At 36.3% G+C, this 18,441-nt stretch overlaps 1 protein-coding gene across 6 annotated transcripts in view; it reads left to right on the forward strand.

Moving 5' to 3' along the window:
• The window catches only part of LOC112044075 (cAMP-specific 3',5'-cyclic phosphodiesterase), a 629,441-nt gene that overhangs the window by 287,283 nt on the left and 323,717 nt on the right, over positions 1-18,441 (forward strand). The window contains exons 1-2 of one of the 6 annotated variants that reach the window (XM_052882557.1): positions 12,827-12,981; positions 17,112-17,372. The exons of the other annotated variants lie outside the window; for them this stretch is intronic. Of the exons in view, the coding sequence (XP_052738517.1) occupies positions 17,221-17,372 (152 nt within the window). The 5' untranslated portion in view covers positions 12,827-12,981; positions 17,112-17,220. Of the gene's footprint in view, positions 1-12,826; positions 12,982-17,111; positions 17,373-18,441 lie in introns of those variants that run through there. 6 annotated transcript variants of the gene reach the window in all.

Below are 18,441 nucleotides of genomic sequence, written 5' to 3' on the forward strand. Positions count from 1 at the left end.
TATGGGACTTAGTTTACGCCTTCCACTAAACACCACCGCTTCGGTTTTTTCAGGTGCTAGGGCCAGTTGCTTTCCTTGCATCCAGACTTTTATGCGTTCGAGCGCTCTATTTGCTCGAGACATCAGAATTGCTTCAGTTTTGGCCACCACTACCACAGCCAAGTCGTCGGCAAACCCTATCACGTGGATACCTACTTCTTGGTTGAGCTTGAATACTTCATCATATAAAATATTCCAGAGTGTTGGACCAAGAATTGATCCCTGTGGAACTCCGCTGCTTATTTTGATTGTATCCCTTTCTCCCTTGTTGCCTCTAATTTCTATGGCTCTGTTCTCTAGATAACTACTTAAAAGATTTTGGATGTAGCCAGGGAGACCTCTTTTTCTGATTTGTATGAGGATTTCTCTCCATGAGGCAGAGTTAAAGGCATTCCTGACATCGAGACATATAAGGGCACATAGTTCTCTGGTTTTCTGTGTACCCTGCCTTGCTCTCGTAGCCGTTTCTACTACCTTCTTTACCGCCATTAATGTGGATCGACCTCGTCTGAATCCGAATTGGTGTTCTGAAAGATCCCCGTGATCTGGCAGCAGCTTTTCTATTCTGTTTACTAAGAGTCTCTCCATTAGCTTCCCGTAGCAATCAAGTAAGCACACAGGTCTATATCCCGTCGGATCATCTGCAGGCTTATTGGCTTTTTTAAGTAATACTAGACTAGCTGTCTTCCAGGATGCGGGAAAATTTCCTGACTTAAAAGCCGCATTTATGATTTTCCTTAGGTTTTCCGGAATAGCTTGCGCAGCTATTTTGACCACTTCTGGACACAAAAGATCGGGACCTGGTGCTTTTTTCAATTTGAGGCCTCTTGCAGCAATTATTATCTCCTCTTGTGTTACGTCTGGAACATGGAGTCCGTCTGCAATGACTCTACCGAAGTCTTTGTGCGACGGAAACAATACCTAATAATAATAATAATAATAATAAAATCCTTTATTCAGCTAAAAAATACAAATTAAAAAAGAAGAAATTACAAACTAATACTAACAGAGCTTACAAACTACTTAAAGATACCTACTTAAATTACAAAGTTCCTCTGTCTGTACTTAGTATAATAATATAATAAAGAAATTCAGCTGAAAGGGGCGCTGCCTCAGCTCGATACTACAGTTGAGAGCTGTAGTGCTGATTTTCAGGCATGACCCCAGGGTGAGCTCACGGACCGATCGGACATACTTTTGCGGCGTCGCTAACAATAATTATAAAATAATAAAATTATATAAAATAATATACGATTAGTAATAATAGGTACATATTAATCTTACATCACCAAGCTTAAAGAAAAGTTTAGGAATATTAATAAATAATAAATAGATTGGGGGATACTAATAAAGAAAAAAAAAAAAAAAAAAAAAAAAAAAAAAAAAAAAAAAAAAAAAGGATTGCAAAATATTGGTTTAATTTTTTTGTAGCTCTAAAAGATATACTTTAATTAATTTTTTGAAAACATATAGCGTTTTGGATAATCGAACTGGCGGTGGTAAATCATTCCAAATTTTGCAGGCTGCATAATTAAAAGTCCCCTTAAACGAGGCAGACCTATGAAATGGACATGAAATACGGGGTGCTCCTCTTGTCCTACACATATTACCCGCTCCGGCCCATTTTATTTGTGAACACAGATATAATGGTTTACCAGTGGAGATGACTTCAAATAGTAGAGTGGCTAAATGTAGTTTTCTCCGCGCCTCCATCTTCAGTATGTTAGCGTTGTTTAAAAAAGGGCTAACATGGGAACGGGGAGGCACTGGAAAGCAGAATCTAGCACAAGCGTTTTGGACCCTTTGAATAAGCTTGGCTGATCTAGCAAGCAAACATGGTCCATACGCGGCATCTGCATAGTTTAGGTTAGACAACACTAATGTCTCACATAAATGTATACGCACTTCAACACTCAGATAGGGGCGCATTTTATAGAGCAGTTTTAGCCTATAAAAACAATGTTTTACTATATTTCTGACATGGCTTTCAAAGTGTAAATGTTCATCGAATATTACGCCGAGATTCCGTGCCTCATACACTCTTTCTACGGCGTCACCTCTAATATGTAAACTGGGTTTAAAGACTTCAGCTTGTCTTATTTTGTGCTTAGTGCCTAATACCATAAATTTAGACTTTTTAGGGTTAAGATTAAGTGAGTTTATGTCTGACCACTTGGCTATATTCTCTAGATCATGATATACGTTGGCTACTGCCCCGGGTGTATCTTGAGGCCGGAAAGAGTAGTAGAGCTGGACGTCATCAGCGTAACAATGGTACTTGCAGTTCTCAATGCTTTTGACCATATCTGCTGAAAATAGAGCAAAAAGGATTGGACTGAGTATTGAGCCTTGTGGAACGCCCCTGAGAACGGGTAGAGTTGTAGAGATTAAATGTCTCCCATCAGTGTGATTAATTTGGACTAGTTGACTCCGACTTGCAAAATAGCTATCGAACCATTTCACGGTATTATAAGAAAACCCATAATACGACAACTTAGATAGGAGTAGCGATGTATTAATAGAGTCGAAAGCTCTCGAAAAATCAAGCAGCACCAGTATTGTAGCCATGCCTTGATCTTGAGCTGTAAGAATGTTATTAATTACATCTATAATAGCTGTAGTCGTGCTGTGATTTTTACGAAAGCCAGACTGCATCGCCGGTAAGATATTGTTTTTCTCCAAGTATTCAGTTACTTGCTTACACACCACCTTTTCCAAGATTTTGGATAGGCAGGGGAGTATGCTAATGGGCCTTAGGTCTTTCAAGGAAGTAGGCGTATTAACTTTAGGTAGAGGCCTGACGATTGCGGTTTTCCAAGAGTCGGGAAAGGTTGAGGATGTAATTGATGCGTTTATAATTTCTGTTATAGACCTTAGGCTCTGCGGAAGTGTTAACTTTAACATATCTAACGAGATGTGGTCAGACCCTAGCGCGTTTGACTTTAATCCTTGAATAATTTTCATAATTTCTGTCTCAGTGGCCGTTCTCAGATTAAACGTGTTTTGTCCAAATCTATTGAATTCAAAATAAGTATAGGTACCTCCACTACGGATTTGATGAGATCCATGTCTAGACACGGTGGGCGTTGGCGCAGTTTCTTAGTAACGATTTTATATCCAAGGCCCCATGTGTCTTTGTCAACCTCCTCGCAAAGCTTTCTCCATTGTTCTTGCTTTGCCCTTATTATTTCTAACTGTAGGGCTACTTTTGCGCTTTTGTACTCTTCTTTAAGTTGCTGTAGTTCTTTTTCTCTATTTCTAACATCTTCCAGATTTCTCATACCCTTCATCCGCCTTCTATGAGTGTATTTTCTGCGACATACTGTGCAGTGTTTTCTTTTTTCCCCTATAGTCTTATTCCACCAGTAAACAGGTATTTTCTGTCGATGACTTTTCTTTGGCATCGCTTTATCGCAGGCCTTTTGTGTTAGCTGCACTAATTCTTCTGGTGTATGTACTTCCTTTTCTTTCAAGACCTGCTCCAATATCTTTTGGTCTAATTTATCCAGTCTCCATCCAATACGCGACTGCATTAGTGGTTTATATTCGTTTTGGAAAACTTTAAACTTAATGTATCTGTGACCACTCAGGCTATCTTCATCCAAAACTTGCCATTCTGACACTCTCTGTACTAGACTAGAGTTTACAAAAGTAATATCTGGAGTGGAGTTTCTTGGACCTCTTTGGAATGTTGGTTTGAACCCTTCGTTTACGATTACCATGTCCTTACTTGCCAGCATTTCTGTAATTTGGCGACCTCTAGCATTTTCAGCCTTAAGTGACCAGATTTTTGACGACGCGTTGAAATCACCGGCGACTAGGACGTCGCCGCGCTGTAAGTTTATATTCTCAAAAAGCTCATCAATATCTTTGTCAAATTCCTCCAAGCTATAATTTGGTGAAAAATAGCAGCTATATATTGTCAGTCCCGCCATGGATATTCCTATGAAGCCGTTTCCTCTACTCACCACTTTAAATTGAATTTGTTTGTTGTAAACAATAACAGTTACATCACCTCTCCAGTCTGTGATCCATTCTTTTACCTCAGCTATCTTTTTGTTAGGTTCTGCTACTATGGCTAAATCAATGTCGTGATCTTTTACGGTAACTTCGAGCAGGTCATGGGCAGCTTGCGTTCTATCTAGGTTAATTTGTAGCACTTTAAGAGGCGAGTCTGTCGCTCCATGCCCTGCTCTTACGCCCCGTTTTTTGGTTTGTTCGGTATTCCAATTATTTTTTTTTTCCAGGAAGGACAGTTCTTTGAGCCCATGCTATGGTTTGTATTACTCTGACCTCTATCACTGCAAATAGCGCAAACAGCTTCCTTTCTGCATTCTTTAGCTTTATGGCCTTCTGTACCGCAATTATAGCACTTCTTGCTCCGATCTTGCCCTTGGCATTCCGTCGAGATATGGCCATATTCTAGGCACCTAAAACACTTTTTCCTTTCTTCTACTATGTGTACTGGGACTCTCATCCATCCTATCTTAATCTTACCGTCGCCTACTATTTTGAGTGCATCCTCCTTTGGTAGCTTTATTATAGCTGTTTTGACCCTATAGCTATTTTCCCAGAAGCTCTTAATGCGGAACTCTGTTACTATTTGCTTAAGTGTCTCCTCTAGCTCTTGCCTTTCGACTGTGACATCCATCCCCTTAACTATGATGTCTTGGGATTCTCGTAGTGCTCTCAGATTTAACGTAGGATATAAACCCTCCATTTTTTCTTTTACTTTTAAGGCGCCATTCTGATCTTTATCAATTTCAAGGAGAATGTCCCCCTTTCTAGTTTTTCTTATTTTAGAAAAAAGAATTTCCTCACTTGCAAATCCTGTTCTCACTTCTTTTAGTACGCTGGCATAGTCTCTATCTTTTACCTCTACCAGTAGTGCTTCAGGTTTTGTCTTTGATGTTCTACTTCCTAACTGTGTAGGCGTTTTTTTCACTTCTCTGTTACTTCTACCTTTCTTTTTTCTCTCTGCCTGGGTACTTTCTTGCATTTTGTCCTCTGCTTGTAGGTTTTTCCCATCGAGCCTTCCTTTTATTTCAATCGGTTTCTTTGTTTCCTTGCGTTTCTCTAACTTCCCTTTTCTTTTAACTACCTTCCAATCTGTTTCTGTACCTAAATCATCGTCCCATTCTAATTCCTCCGTTTCACCTCCGGTCGACGTATTTGTACCTTTTTCTTCAAGTGTTACTACTTTTTTGGCCCTCTTCGGTGTCCTCTCTACATCTTCATGGCTCTCTGCTTTCATTCTTCTAACATCCATTACTCTTCCACATAATTTTTGCAGTTCACGAAGTTTAATCTTTATTTCGTTAGCCGTATTTTTATAAGGCCCTTGTCTCTCCACAAGTGAGTTGACTACAACAATATTGTCAAAAAGCCCTTTGAGTAAACGATCTTCTTTTTCTACAAGGGTCTCTGCCTCGTTGTTGGTTGGTGACTTTTTTCGTTTCCACTCTCCTCGACTTTGTGGCGTGTTCGCCATTGGTGAAAAGAAAGTGAGGGGGCTTGCGTAGGACGTCCGTCGGCATTGTGCCCCTTCATCACCTGTAGATAGTCCATCATCAGTTTCCGTTCGTTCTGTTTCTGTCCTAGTTCGTGCTTGAGTCGTCGGTTTAGGTGGCGTGCGTTGTAGCAGGCCAGACCTGGCAAATGGCTTGTTACATTTTGGCAAAACGTTGCCCCCCCCCAGAATACGAGGGGCAGCCCCTATCATCAGCCGGAGCCTCCAGGGGACGGGATTCTCCGACGCGAGAATGCTCAGCGCCGGTACCCGCCTGGGGTAAGTGTTTTTTTTGTTGTGCTTCCATGTTTTAGATCTCCTCCTACACATCTTCCGAAGAAAACAGCCGCCCAATGTGGGACAGACGCTGACCAGACAGCCGCTCGCTCCGAGTACAGACGCTGCCTGGATTTTAGGTTTCCACCTGTAACCCTAGGCAGGGGACCGCGATATTCCCCGCAGTACTGGGACCCCCTCTGAACTTTGCCATCACGTGAGCCGGCCTACTGACTCCCGTGATGCCCACCCCCGCGACGTGGACGCGCCAGAGGAGATTTGTCCAAGTGAAAAACACAGAGAAGATGTCTCTGTCCTTCCTTGGACTGGGCTAACGATCTTGTATGATCCCAAGACCGAGGGCCCTAATATGTGTCCCTTGTACGCATCTTTATAATTATGTAGCTAAGAAGCTAAGATTATTTTTAAAGAATATTTGCTTTATCTTTTTAATAAACCAGTATTACCATTCCCCACCAACTAGTCGGGAAAGACTATATTAGGAGTGGGTACGACAACGGGGCGGGGATCGAACCACCACCCCTCAGTGATGAGTCCGTCCGATCTTACCGTGGAGCTTTTGAGACTATTTAAAATATTTAAAACGATAACTTGAAAACTATTTATAGATAAACATATTAAAAACAATTTACTCCTATTAAGTACCCGCCCACTATGGCTTTATACTACCTATGATAAAGTTTTACAAATGAAATCAATTTATACCCGCTCTCGACGTCGCTAGTAAATCGAATTATGCAGCTGACATCGATGTTTAAACCATACGCCAATTTGTGCCGTATCGCTTTATAGGGGTTTGAATAATCGCAGTAATTCAATAAAGAAAATCGTTTTGAGTTGGTTTATAATAAAATACGTTAGTTTTACTAGAAGCGTTAAATTAGATTAATATTGGAAGGATAAGGTTTCAACAGAGGCCATCGATGTGAAATATAATATACTTGTACCTTTAACCTCTTTGCTCCGCGGTGTCACCAACATGTACAGGGTGCTCGGGAGTATTTCCCATAACTTCAAGGTATTGACTTCCCCACTTACTGCATATTTTTTAAATAAAATCTTATTTTTTGTTTTCATACAAAGTAATTCAAATAATTCTCACTATTTATATAACACACGCCTTTATTTATCCTTGCATTTTAATAACTTGGCTACGTCATATTTTACAAAAGTATTTACAAAAGGAATATTATTTACCCCGAAAATATTAATTTTAGAAAACATGTCCCATGAACCATTTTAATTAATTTTCGGTACTTAACCTTAGAGATTTTTAGTAGAGCTCTTTGTGATGGTGCTGGCTTGGGGATGTACTACCGCCATGTTTATTTTTGATAAGCACCATTAACGGCAGCCGGGAAAGAAATTTGGAGGGATAACAATATGTTATTATTAGCATAGAATACTAGCTGCCCCAGCAAACGTTATTATTATAAATTATTCAGTTAGGGGTATAAAACTTGGATATTGGGTAGGGAAAAATTTACAAAAATCGGTCCAGCCGTTTCGGAGCAGTTTGGTAACAAATACCGCGACACGAGAATTTTATATATTAGATGATGCATCCATAAAGAGGCACATATAATATTTTCCAAGTGATTTAGAGCCTATTTATATTAATGGTGTGAGAGGAGGCCTTTTCCTTCACAAACCGCTATGATATGGCCCCTATAGCTCCCACTTGAGGCAATAAAAGGGTTTAACTTACCAGTCCCGAAGGCATCATTGTAATTTCATTTATATTTCTTCGTGTTTGTAAGTAAATAATGGTTTTCTTTATGTATCGGTCTCTTGGTACCGACCCGAGATAAAAATATCATGAATTTAAAATCTTAGTACGCCATCTTTGAAGAATAGCACGAAGATAAAAAGCTTTGAGCCTAGATAGAACTCATTTGTCAAAATTCTCTTGTCGCCTTTTGATGGCGCCGATTTCTCATAAAAAATTCTTGAAAAAAAGAGCGAATTCTTGGCAAATAAAGTGTCGTAAAAACTTTCAAACAATTTTGTTAGGGAGCAAAAATATTCAAAACTTTTATAAAAATGTTTAAGAAAAACATCTTTATATTATTAGCGTCAGCCATATTTTTCCTTCATTAATGGTTACTTTTGTCAACAGAAAATACAGGTATTAGTAGGTATAAAAGAATTATTTAAAAGCTTTTAATGTAATGTTTTATTTGAATAAACTTTCGTTAAAAACATTGATTACAATATTTTATAGTATGAGAAGACAGCTAATCCGATTTTACTCCGATCTTTATCATGATTTTTGATATAAAAAAACTATACACTAGCAAAATAATTAAGGGTAAGAAAATTATCAAATTGAAAATTTTCACTACTGATTTTAATTTTTAATTTTATTGTCTTTGTTGTCTTATAAAAGTAATGACATTGCTTAACTATGCACATATGAAACTTATTACTGTCATTATGACATTAAGAGAAATTGATGAGTTGAAGTTTAGGACAGTGCGACATATTTGAAACTCTGCCACCGTCTATTTTCGTCCACCGAGTCCCGATGCGCGTAAACAAGCCGTGCGTAGACGGTTGTACGAATATCTTCATACCCAATATTCACCAAACCATAGGGCGTAATCACGTAAATAGCAGGTTGCCTGCGACGATCCACCAGCGCTTATCAGTACTAACTGGCCTATTTACTATTTTGGTCTTTATTATCAACCTATTAAAATAAATATCAAATCAATTGAGGAATGTCATCTACCGTATGATATCTACCAGTAGGCACCGGATGAAATTTGTAAGATAGAATCTCAATTTCGTATATGTCAACTAGCATACGTCAAAGATAGTGAATTAGTCTGCTGGCGCTACATACAGTAAGCGGATATAAGTAGGTGGCGGTTTTTTTATCCCTTACAAGTTGGCCCTTGACTACAATCTCACCTGATGGTGAGTGATTATGCAATAATCTAAGATAAAAGCGGGCTAACTTGTTAGGAGTTATATAAATCCACACTCCTTTCGGTTTCTACACGACAACGTACCGGAACGCTAAATCGCTTGGCGGTACGTCTTTACCGGTAAACTTTTAACTAGCCACGGCCGAAGCCTCCCACCAGCCAAAATACCTGCTTTCTACGTGAATACGCCCTTACACTCAATACATTTGCGGTGTCAATCTCTTTATGGCGTCGTATCCGAAATGCGAATATATATTATATACGTCGTGGTCATATATTATCTCTCTACTGACTGTTTTACGACGTAGTGATTTCCTTTTGTATTTTAAATCTAGGAGAACTCTTTATCTTGTATTGAACTGGTATTTTCATTTAATTTCACGAAGAGAAATTTTATTTGTTATTGTTTATATTTTGTAAAAATATTTCCGTATTCATAAAGTCTTAATTTATTTATACCCCACCTAAATAATAAATCACAACTCTTTCATCACATCACAACGATTATTTTTTTATGATTTAAAATCTGAACCTAACATTGAATTTTTTTTTCTGTTTGTTCGATGGCTATCACCTAATCGATTTATAAATCTTACACCAACGGGAAGCTACATCATCAGTACGTAACATCGCCGTATTCCTACGGAAACGGGAAGAACGCGAAAGAAACCGAAGGACGTCCGTTACTTTTGATATAATTTCACACACTTATTGTAAATTTTTAGTCGCACTTAAGTTAACATTCTATTTCATACGAGTTTGGTAAAAAAATTACGTTGCGGGAAACTGAGAACAAAAGCTAGACCAAACTAAATAGGAAGGTAGATATATATTATTTGCATACTGGATTGAGTACAATTCAATGCCTACAGCTGCTTCATAGGGGTTCAATCTACCGAAAAATCGTTTCCCAGCACGAGGGTTTTCATCCCCAATTTACTCTCGATTGAAGTTTAAATAGTGCCTGCAAGGCAGAGAGAAGTTCCATACGCTTCGACAAATCTGATAGACTCTTTGTTACATGATTTTGTTTAATTAATTTATTTATTTTGCTTTATTTTTTATCGTGGAATTAAGTTTTTCACAAACTCCACGGGAACCATGGATATTTCCGGGGTGTGAAATCACCAAAATAAATCGAGTGTGAAATCTATATCCATTCCAAATTTCAGCCAAATCGCCTCAGTAGCCGCAGCGTAAAGGAGGAACAAACATACACACACACAAACTTTCGTCTTTATAATGTTAGTGTAATTGCTGTTTAGTCATATGTTTCGGGCAAAGTAGCAAAATATTTTTTGTTTATTAATTATTTAAAATTTCAGGAATATAAAGCAAGTCTGCTAATACGTTTGTTTGAGCATTGCGTTTACGCGTGTTATTATGAGCGCCATTAACAGTTAACGCACTGCGTATAGTAAACATAAGCACCATTCGCATATAAACCATTCGCCTCTATAGAAAATGAGCTCGTAGATCTTGCAAACAGACATCTGCACTATTTAGTAACGTCGTTTGTACAACTCACCAGTTTAATCTTGAATTCATATCTCTCACTTTCTACCGCTATTCATCATCATCATCATCATCATCATGTCAGCCGATGGACGTCCACTGCAGGACATAGGCCTTTTGTAGGGACTTCCAAACATCACGATACTGAGCCATCTGCATCCAGCGAATACCTGCGACTCGCTTGAATTCCTCAGTCCATCTGGTGGGTGGTCGACCAACACTGCGCTTTCTAATGCGCATTTTCTATAAAAATAAACATAAATTCGAGACCTAAAGAATAATACTAAAGTCCATGGCCTTGTTTTTGACATTTATAAATGACGTTTGCATCGAATAGAAATTCAAGCTGAGTGAAAGTTACTTTGTGCACGTGGAATTTTCACAAGCTTTGTATCTTTTCTCAGGAAACTGCGAGTGGGATATTGACTAAACCAATATTAACGGCAGCAGAGAGTTGCAAGCAACGAAATATTTAGTAGATGTATATATGGCACTAGATGACGCCGCGCGGTTTTACCTGCGTGATTCCCGTTCCCATAAGAATACGGGAATAATATATAGCATATAGCCTTCCTCGATAAATTGGCTATCTAACACAGAAAGAATTTTTCAAATCGGACCAGTAATTCCAGAGATTAGCGCGTTCAATCAAACAAGCAAACTCTTCAGCTTTATAATATTAAGTACAGATATATGTAGAATTGTTAAAAGTTAGCTAAAGTAGTGTGCATACTTGTTGTGCAGCTTTTTCATTCTGAAAGCAAAATAATATATAAAACCCAGTTAGGTGCATTTACTAGCATTTCAAGGTTGTACTCAAACGTATCTTAAAATCTTTCAATATACCATTCTGACAATTATTGGTAATGGTTTACGTTACAGACACCATGGTAGATAAAAGCAACAATTATACATACAAACAAAAACAAAAACAAATACAAATACAAAAGACATCACGATGCAAAATGGCTACATTTTCAACTACCACTACAGTATTTGATAGTTAAACTGGAAGTTATGCAAACGTTATTTCGAAACGAAGTCTAGTTATTACATCTGGGCCCACTCCAGATTATCATTATCAACCCATATTCAGCTCACTGCTGAGCTCGAGTCTTCTCTCAGAATGAGAGGGGTTAGGCCAATAGTCCACCACGCTGGCCCAATGCGGATTGGCAGACTTCATACACGCAGAGAATTAAAAAAATTCTCTATGGTATGCAGGTTTCCTCACGATGTTTTTCCTTGACCGTTTGAGACACGTGATATTTAATTTCTTATAATGCACACAACTGAAAAGTTGGAGGTGGGTGCCCCGGACCGGATTCGAACCCACACCCTCCGGAATCGGAGGCAGAGATCATATCCACTGGGCTATCACAGCTCTTATCTCAACTCCAGATTATAAAGCCAAAGTATACTCTGTCAGACACGTCAAGATCATCATCGATTATGTTTACGCTAATGGTGATGACGAGTCATTAAGGGCTTAACGATAATTGTCATAGAGACAGGCCTCGTGCAATGAAATCTACAATAACTGTCTACAATAACTGTCCTCATTACTACTACTAATTAGGTTTATATTATTAATATAATTAATTGGCGTAACAATTATTTAATATCGACGAGAGATAAACCAAATTAATCTCTGATTCCAACAGATAAATTTTCGAACATTTGTAGTACCATTGGTGCCATGAATAAGCGTCAGTGTGGAATTCGGTTTTATTACCCAACCTTTCACCTTTTGGCCTTCGATTTTCAAAAACATTTGCATTCCAATGCCTGTCTATTTTGTTTTTATGTATTGCAGAAGAACTATGTAGAAATATAGATACATAAGTAAAGCGCTAAACGCAAGTTACTTATGTAACACTAACCCGGCACTGCTCGTATATTTCATCTATCTAATAAAGAATTATGATAATAATATAAAAGACCGAAAATGATATGAGAATCATAAAAAATCATATAAATTAAAAAAAAATATATAAATTTAGATTAAATTTTGCAGGTTTGCTGTTGATGGTTGTTAGTACATACTTTATTTACCTATTATGTAAACTAATCGAAACTGTTACTATTAAAACGAGAGATTTTTTATTCATTATTATTGTTTAAGCTGTAAAACAAACTCTTATTAAATATATAAAAAGAATTGAAATGTATTACGTGCTTTAAAATAAACTTTAATTCACTACAACTATGCTACTAATTTTAAAAAACGCAAATACATTAATCACAGGTGCTAATGAATCCATTCGTACAAAATGTGTCAGGCATCATAAACAGTTTTTGCATTTTTGTAGCAGGTGTTTTTTTTTAAATTGTTCGAGTGATACAAAGAGTTTTTTGGAGAGTGCAGTTTTTTTGCTCGCGGTATTGACAGACGTTGATATATTGCCGTCGATTTTTCCGATTTTAACGGAAACTCCTGCGGAATGTATGTGTCGACGCCTTCGGTTTCACAGCTCTAGAGTTTGCGTACAGAGAGCCGCATGCGCAGTCTTTACCACGCGCTTGCCAACATAACTTCAGCTGAATTGTACTGAAAAAGTATGCTCGTTTGTATTGGCCTATTTAGATAAGTGTGTGAAGTGCATTAATTGGATACTTGGATTACTCTTTGTGACAGTGATATTGCGAAGTGAATCGGATTGTTAAGTAGCAATTATATCGGCTAACGTGAGTCGTGAGAACTATAACAAAAATGAATAGAAACATTCTTTCTTATTTAACATTAAAAAATCTCTTTCATTCATTAATTTAATTATTTAATTAATATACATAGGTGAATTTATATTACTCTTAAAAATATTTTTTTATATAAAATGTTTATACATTAACTTTCAAACAAACATACCAAAGGAATATGTTTTTTTATTAACAATAAAAAATAATACTGTATTTTGACATGTACATTGTAGAATGAAATTAAGGTCCGGTGTCACGAGACCCCATGATGTGATTTGGGAATAGCGTGCCCCGGGGTTGTCGGAAATTCTCACAGAATAAGAAGAATATGGCTTATGTTAGTAATATTTTACATGTACCCATTCGCTGTGTTCTGAATATTAATATTACGAATGCCCGGATAGTCTGTACTTTTTAAAGAAAAAACATACTTGTCTCTGCCTTGTGATCATGTGATCTTTTTCTGAGGAAAATACTGTTACATGGCCATTTCGAATAAAATATAGGTTGATTATGTTCATCCTACTTCCTACCTACTACTTCTGTTACTATACAGGAATTAATCTAATTTTCATTATTAATATGAATAATGGGTTTTTTTTCATGTTGAAATATGGATTTAATAAGAAACAATAGGTGCAGAATAAAGTAAGATTTTAATTAGTCATTAATCTATGAGAATGGTGTGTTAAGAGATGAAAAAGAAGATATCAGTTGAGTTTTACCATAATAAATAGATAGATGACTCTCTATCTATGAAGACCATGACGTATATCCTCTGTTTTAGTTTTAGGGTAGTGAAATCTAAAATAGTTGACCCCAATTCGATTTTCAAAGAAATATTTCAAGTTATAATTAGGTACAGTTTATATAAAACGTACATATATAGTATATAGTATAAATAGTATATACTTGTGGGATATATTAAAGAGATTGGAACAAATCGTTTAGAAATATATCACCGTCATGCATTCCTATAATGAGCAACATGCCACCAGCTATTTGGAGTATCAGCTGCTTGTGGCACTCATGCAAGTGGGTTATCGATATAAATATTTATTTTTTTGGCATATATGATAGACTACTTTAATATATAGAGTAGTAACTGCCCTGTTGGTTAGCCTGTGGCTTCAAATAACGAGGTAATGGTTTCGAATCCTAATTCGGAGTACTTAGCTTTTCTTTCTTCTAAGAAATTTTCAGTAAAATTTCTCTTGCCTTGAGAGCATGTCAAGCTATCGGTCCTCATTATTAACATAATATGACGGTGGTCATCAAAACCAGACAAATACACAGTCGCGGCGGAGGACTTTATTTTTTAAAATGCTCCCGAACCAATTGTTTTTTTTGCCGGCCACGGCGTCCATTACCATGATGAGAGTAACCATGTACGCAGGATATATTATAGTGCACAATCACACTCACTGAACCTCACCTAATTCTCATAGTCCGATGACACGGCAAACCGATAGGACCGGTGAAAGACCAGGCGCAAGTCCGACGATGTTACGACTCTGCGAGGCAAGTTAACATCAGTTTTTCTTAACTGCCTGCAGTTGCAGCTAAGAAAAATGCCAATAACGATTTTTTTTTGAGATTCGAACCCTAGACCCCATTGTCCGTAGTTGAACCAGCTAATCACGGGACCAACGAGGCAGTTTAATTAGTTTTAATTTTTTCTTTTTTTTTAAACTGACACGTATAAGTAGATGTAAATCATGTAATTGGGACATCCTCCTAAAATCTACATACTCAAATACTTCCATGAAATACCAAAAACGAGGTCATAGAATTTATTTCATTGTTTTGGTTTTTTTTATAGCAGCCATCTATTTATAAAATGAGTTTTCTTTAGCAACAACTCGATAGTTAAAGAGTTATTCTTGGATCGCTTCAAGATCAAAGATATTTTGTGCCAATTTTAGATAATCTATCTGTCACTGATATTGGAAATTTTGGGCGTAAATATATATAAATATAACGTAAATAAAGATTTAAACAAAAGTTTACGAAAGCTTTGAATGCAGTGCTAGTAGATACTACTCAATATTGACAAAAGGTTGATATTGGATAATTGTATAATGTAGAAAGAACTATTCTAGAGCAATAAATAATACTTAATTAATGGTTATACTCGTAAGTAAAAAACTACAAACAGAGCAACAAACCGAATTTTGCTTTTGATTTTTGATTTGATTATGGTGTGATTTGATTTTAATTTGAATCATATTATGGTGTTCCTGCCATATCAAATCCTCACATGCTCTACTACATTACGAGTACACCAACAACTAGCCGAGCCCCGCGTATTTCCCGTTCCTTTAAACACACGGGGATAAAATATAGCGCATGACACTCACAAATAACGTGGCTTTTTAGTAGTAAAAGAATTTTCAAAATCGGTTATGTACTCGTATATCCAGAGATTACTGCAATACCACACACTTTTCCTTTTTATAATGTTAGTAAAGATCAACAGTTAACAAAACTAATTTTTATAAAAACTGAGGAAAGATCACACGGTACCTAATAAAAGCTTAGTAAACTGGTTTTTTTCCACACAAATAATATTTTCTTGTCTATGCCTATTATAGGAATAAATTATAGGAAGTACTAATGCGAACAATGGCCTGAATAACGAAACAAATGATTATATATACTTGCAAACAATACAGCTAGTTGACTTAATTATTTTTAGTATATTGCCAATGTAATATGTCTCAAAAAATTTTTAGCAAAATTTGATTCATTCTGAACTTTGTACTCAGTAAAATGAAAATCAAATTTATTATGTTTTCGCAATAAGTATCTTTGACATATTTATGCCCGTCATTAATTGTCCGGAACACAGGAACAAAGGAAAGCTTTGCGCTCTCAAAATTTTTAAATAGCTCCGAAACTGGGTCATGTTTTTTTATTTTGTTTGAATTTAAATGATAAGTGACCAAATGCCTTCGACTAAAAATGTCGTATACGTGATGTATGACTCAATAAATCTTCAAAATCATCTTTTGTCAATCTATTTGAATGACTCACTACCGACATGGCTAGGGCTTCTATCCTTAGGGATTTGGAAATGAAACCCAACACGCTGCTTTATTGCGTATTGGTGGTCATTTATGGTCAATGTTTGATTCTGTGATAATCACTATCATATTATGGATATGATAATGACTTGGAACGAGCTCTCCGAGAGACACGTATAATTTATGTCTATTGAACTTACCATCTATGTGCTGACAAAAATAATTTATAGCAAGATCAGGGTTCCTTGTGTACTACGGAACCCTCAAAAGCCTCGAACCCAGGACCTCGTAATCTGAAACTGCATAAGCATTATTGGATCAACAAAAGAAAAACAAGTCTAAAGACATAAAGTAAAACTGAAAGTTTCAAATACTACATATACAATTTGGAATTTAAAAATAAATATTATGATAATTTAATGTAAATGTATTTTTGTGTAAATGTCGGATTAGACTTAAAATACACACTTACTGAAACCACAATTTGTCACGCAAAATATTGTCTGCAAAAATAACATTTTTACGACCAAACCTTTATTTAGAGCTAAAACTGGGGCGTAATTTTTAATTTTGTATGAATTTACATGCAGCTGTAATGTATTTGCAACCTTATTCAGTTTTTGTACCACAAAAATACATATTTGAAATAAATTACCTAATATACTAGTATTGTGGTAATACGTAAACGCAAAAATTTGACAACCCAACATTGATATATAATCTTAATATAACAAAAAAAAAACTACAAAACGATTGTGTAATTAAAATTTTGTAAAATAATTCATTACCCTTGAGGAAAGTAAAAGCAGTAGCCAGATTCATTTATGAATTATGAAAATCACAGACCTATTTTTATTTTCAATAACTTTAATATTACGAAAACCATAAAGCTCGTCAAATCATGCGACATTTCAAATGTATTTGAGATTAAAAGAATTAGCGCCAAAAATAAAATAATTACAGACCAAAATAATATTATTTTGGGAGTATAAAATTAAACAAATTAGTACAAGCTATAAAACAAGATTACGTAGGTATACGACGACCATAAAAATCAGGAAACCGAGCCGTTGTAATTGCTACTTTATATTACAGTGTAAGCAATTTTATTACGAAAATAAACAGATCGAGAGATTTCTCACAATGTGAACGAAGTGTTTCTAGTAGTGACATCTGGACTGTTTTCTGAACATTCGTGTAAACTATGTTGCCGATCGCCGAACTGGAGGAGGGCGCCACTGCGCTGTTGATGGCTAACGCGAATCGGCACCGGAAAACGCGAGACCGCGTGGTTTCAGCTGAAATCCGCGCCATACGACGCCGACGAGGTTGGACCGTAGTTGGTTCTGAAACGAGGTAAGACTTATTTTGGCGTCTTGCCCAGAGATGGCGCTTTTTGTTTCGTCTATACTCTATGTTATCTAACACTGCGTTACTCAACTCGGTTCTACTCGTTTTGTATTACCTTGATTGTAACATTGATATTATGTAAATGGCACGAAATTTTCACATAATTTAGACATCTTACAACTTTAAATTATGTAAAAAAAACTCATTATTTAATTAAATTACTTATAAGATTAATAAACACTAAAGTTTTTCACTTTTTTCTCTCGGTTCTCAGTTCGACGCGTATGTTTTTTTTAATGTTTGTTACTTCCTACCTTCGTCATTTCTTAACCAATTTTGAAAATTATTTTTTTGTTTGAAAAAGTGTACTTCCAGATTGCTTTCATTTCATTTTCATAAAAATCGATTCAGTAGTTTGGTGTTAAAATGAAAATAACGAAATTGCCCAAAGCCGCCTTTAAAGCGATCAGAAGCTAGCACATACGATGTTATTTTTCGCTATTAAGTTTATTTTTGTGACTTTGAAGTAGGTTAAACTTTTGTTAAAAAAAATTATTATTTATTGTTCCATTGTGTGCATTTTAAGGAGGTGATTTATACAAAAACATACATTAGTTTGTTTGAGTTGGTACATTTTTGTTTCGTTTTATTCAACATCCGTAGGAAAGAACAATCTCATACATAAATAATTTGGATTAAGCCGGAGCAAAAGAAAGATTCGTCCCGGGACACAGCGCTCCCCGATTTATTATTTAGTCGAACCTTTTAATGGACGTGGTTCGTCTCAAATGCATATATGTTTTAAGTATATAATATCATTCATATGTTTAATTGATACACGTTACAGTGACTTATAACAATGCTTAGCCTTATTTTTTTTATATATTACACATACCGAATACATTACATTCGATGTCTAAAATGAGCCAACTTGGGTCCAAGTTATATTAGAAGCACGAGGCGTCAAATAGGATACTTTAAATATCTTCTCCAAGACTATTAACACGTTCATTGCCAAGCCAAAATCTTGGAATTACGTAAATGACCGATGCTCTATAGCTCGTAAAAGATTGCC

This window comes from Bicyclus anynana, chromosome 7, assembly GCF_947172395.1.
Source record: "Bicyclus anynana chromosome 7, ilBicAnyn1.1, whole genome shotgun sequence".
NCBI lineage: Eukaryota > Metazoa > Arthropoda > Insecta > Lepidoptera > Nymphalidae > Bicyclus > Bicyclus anynana.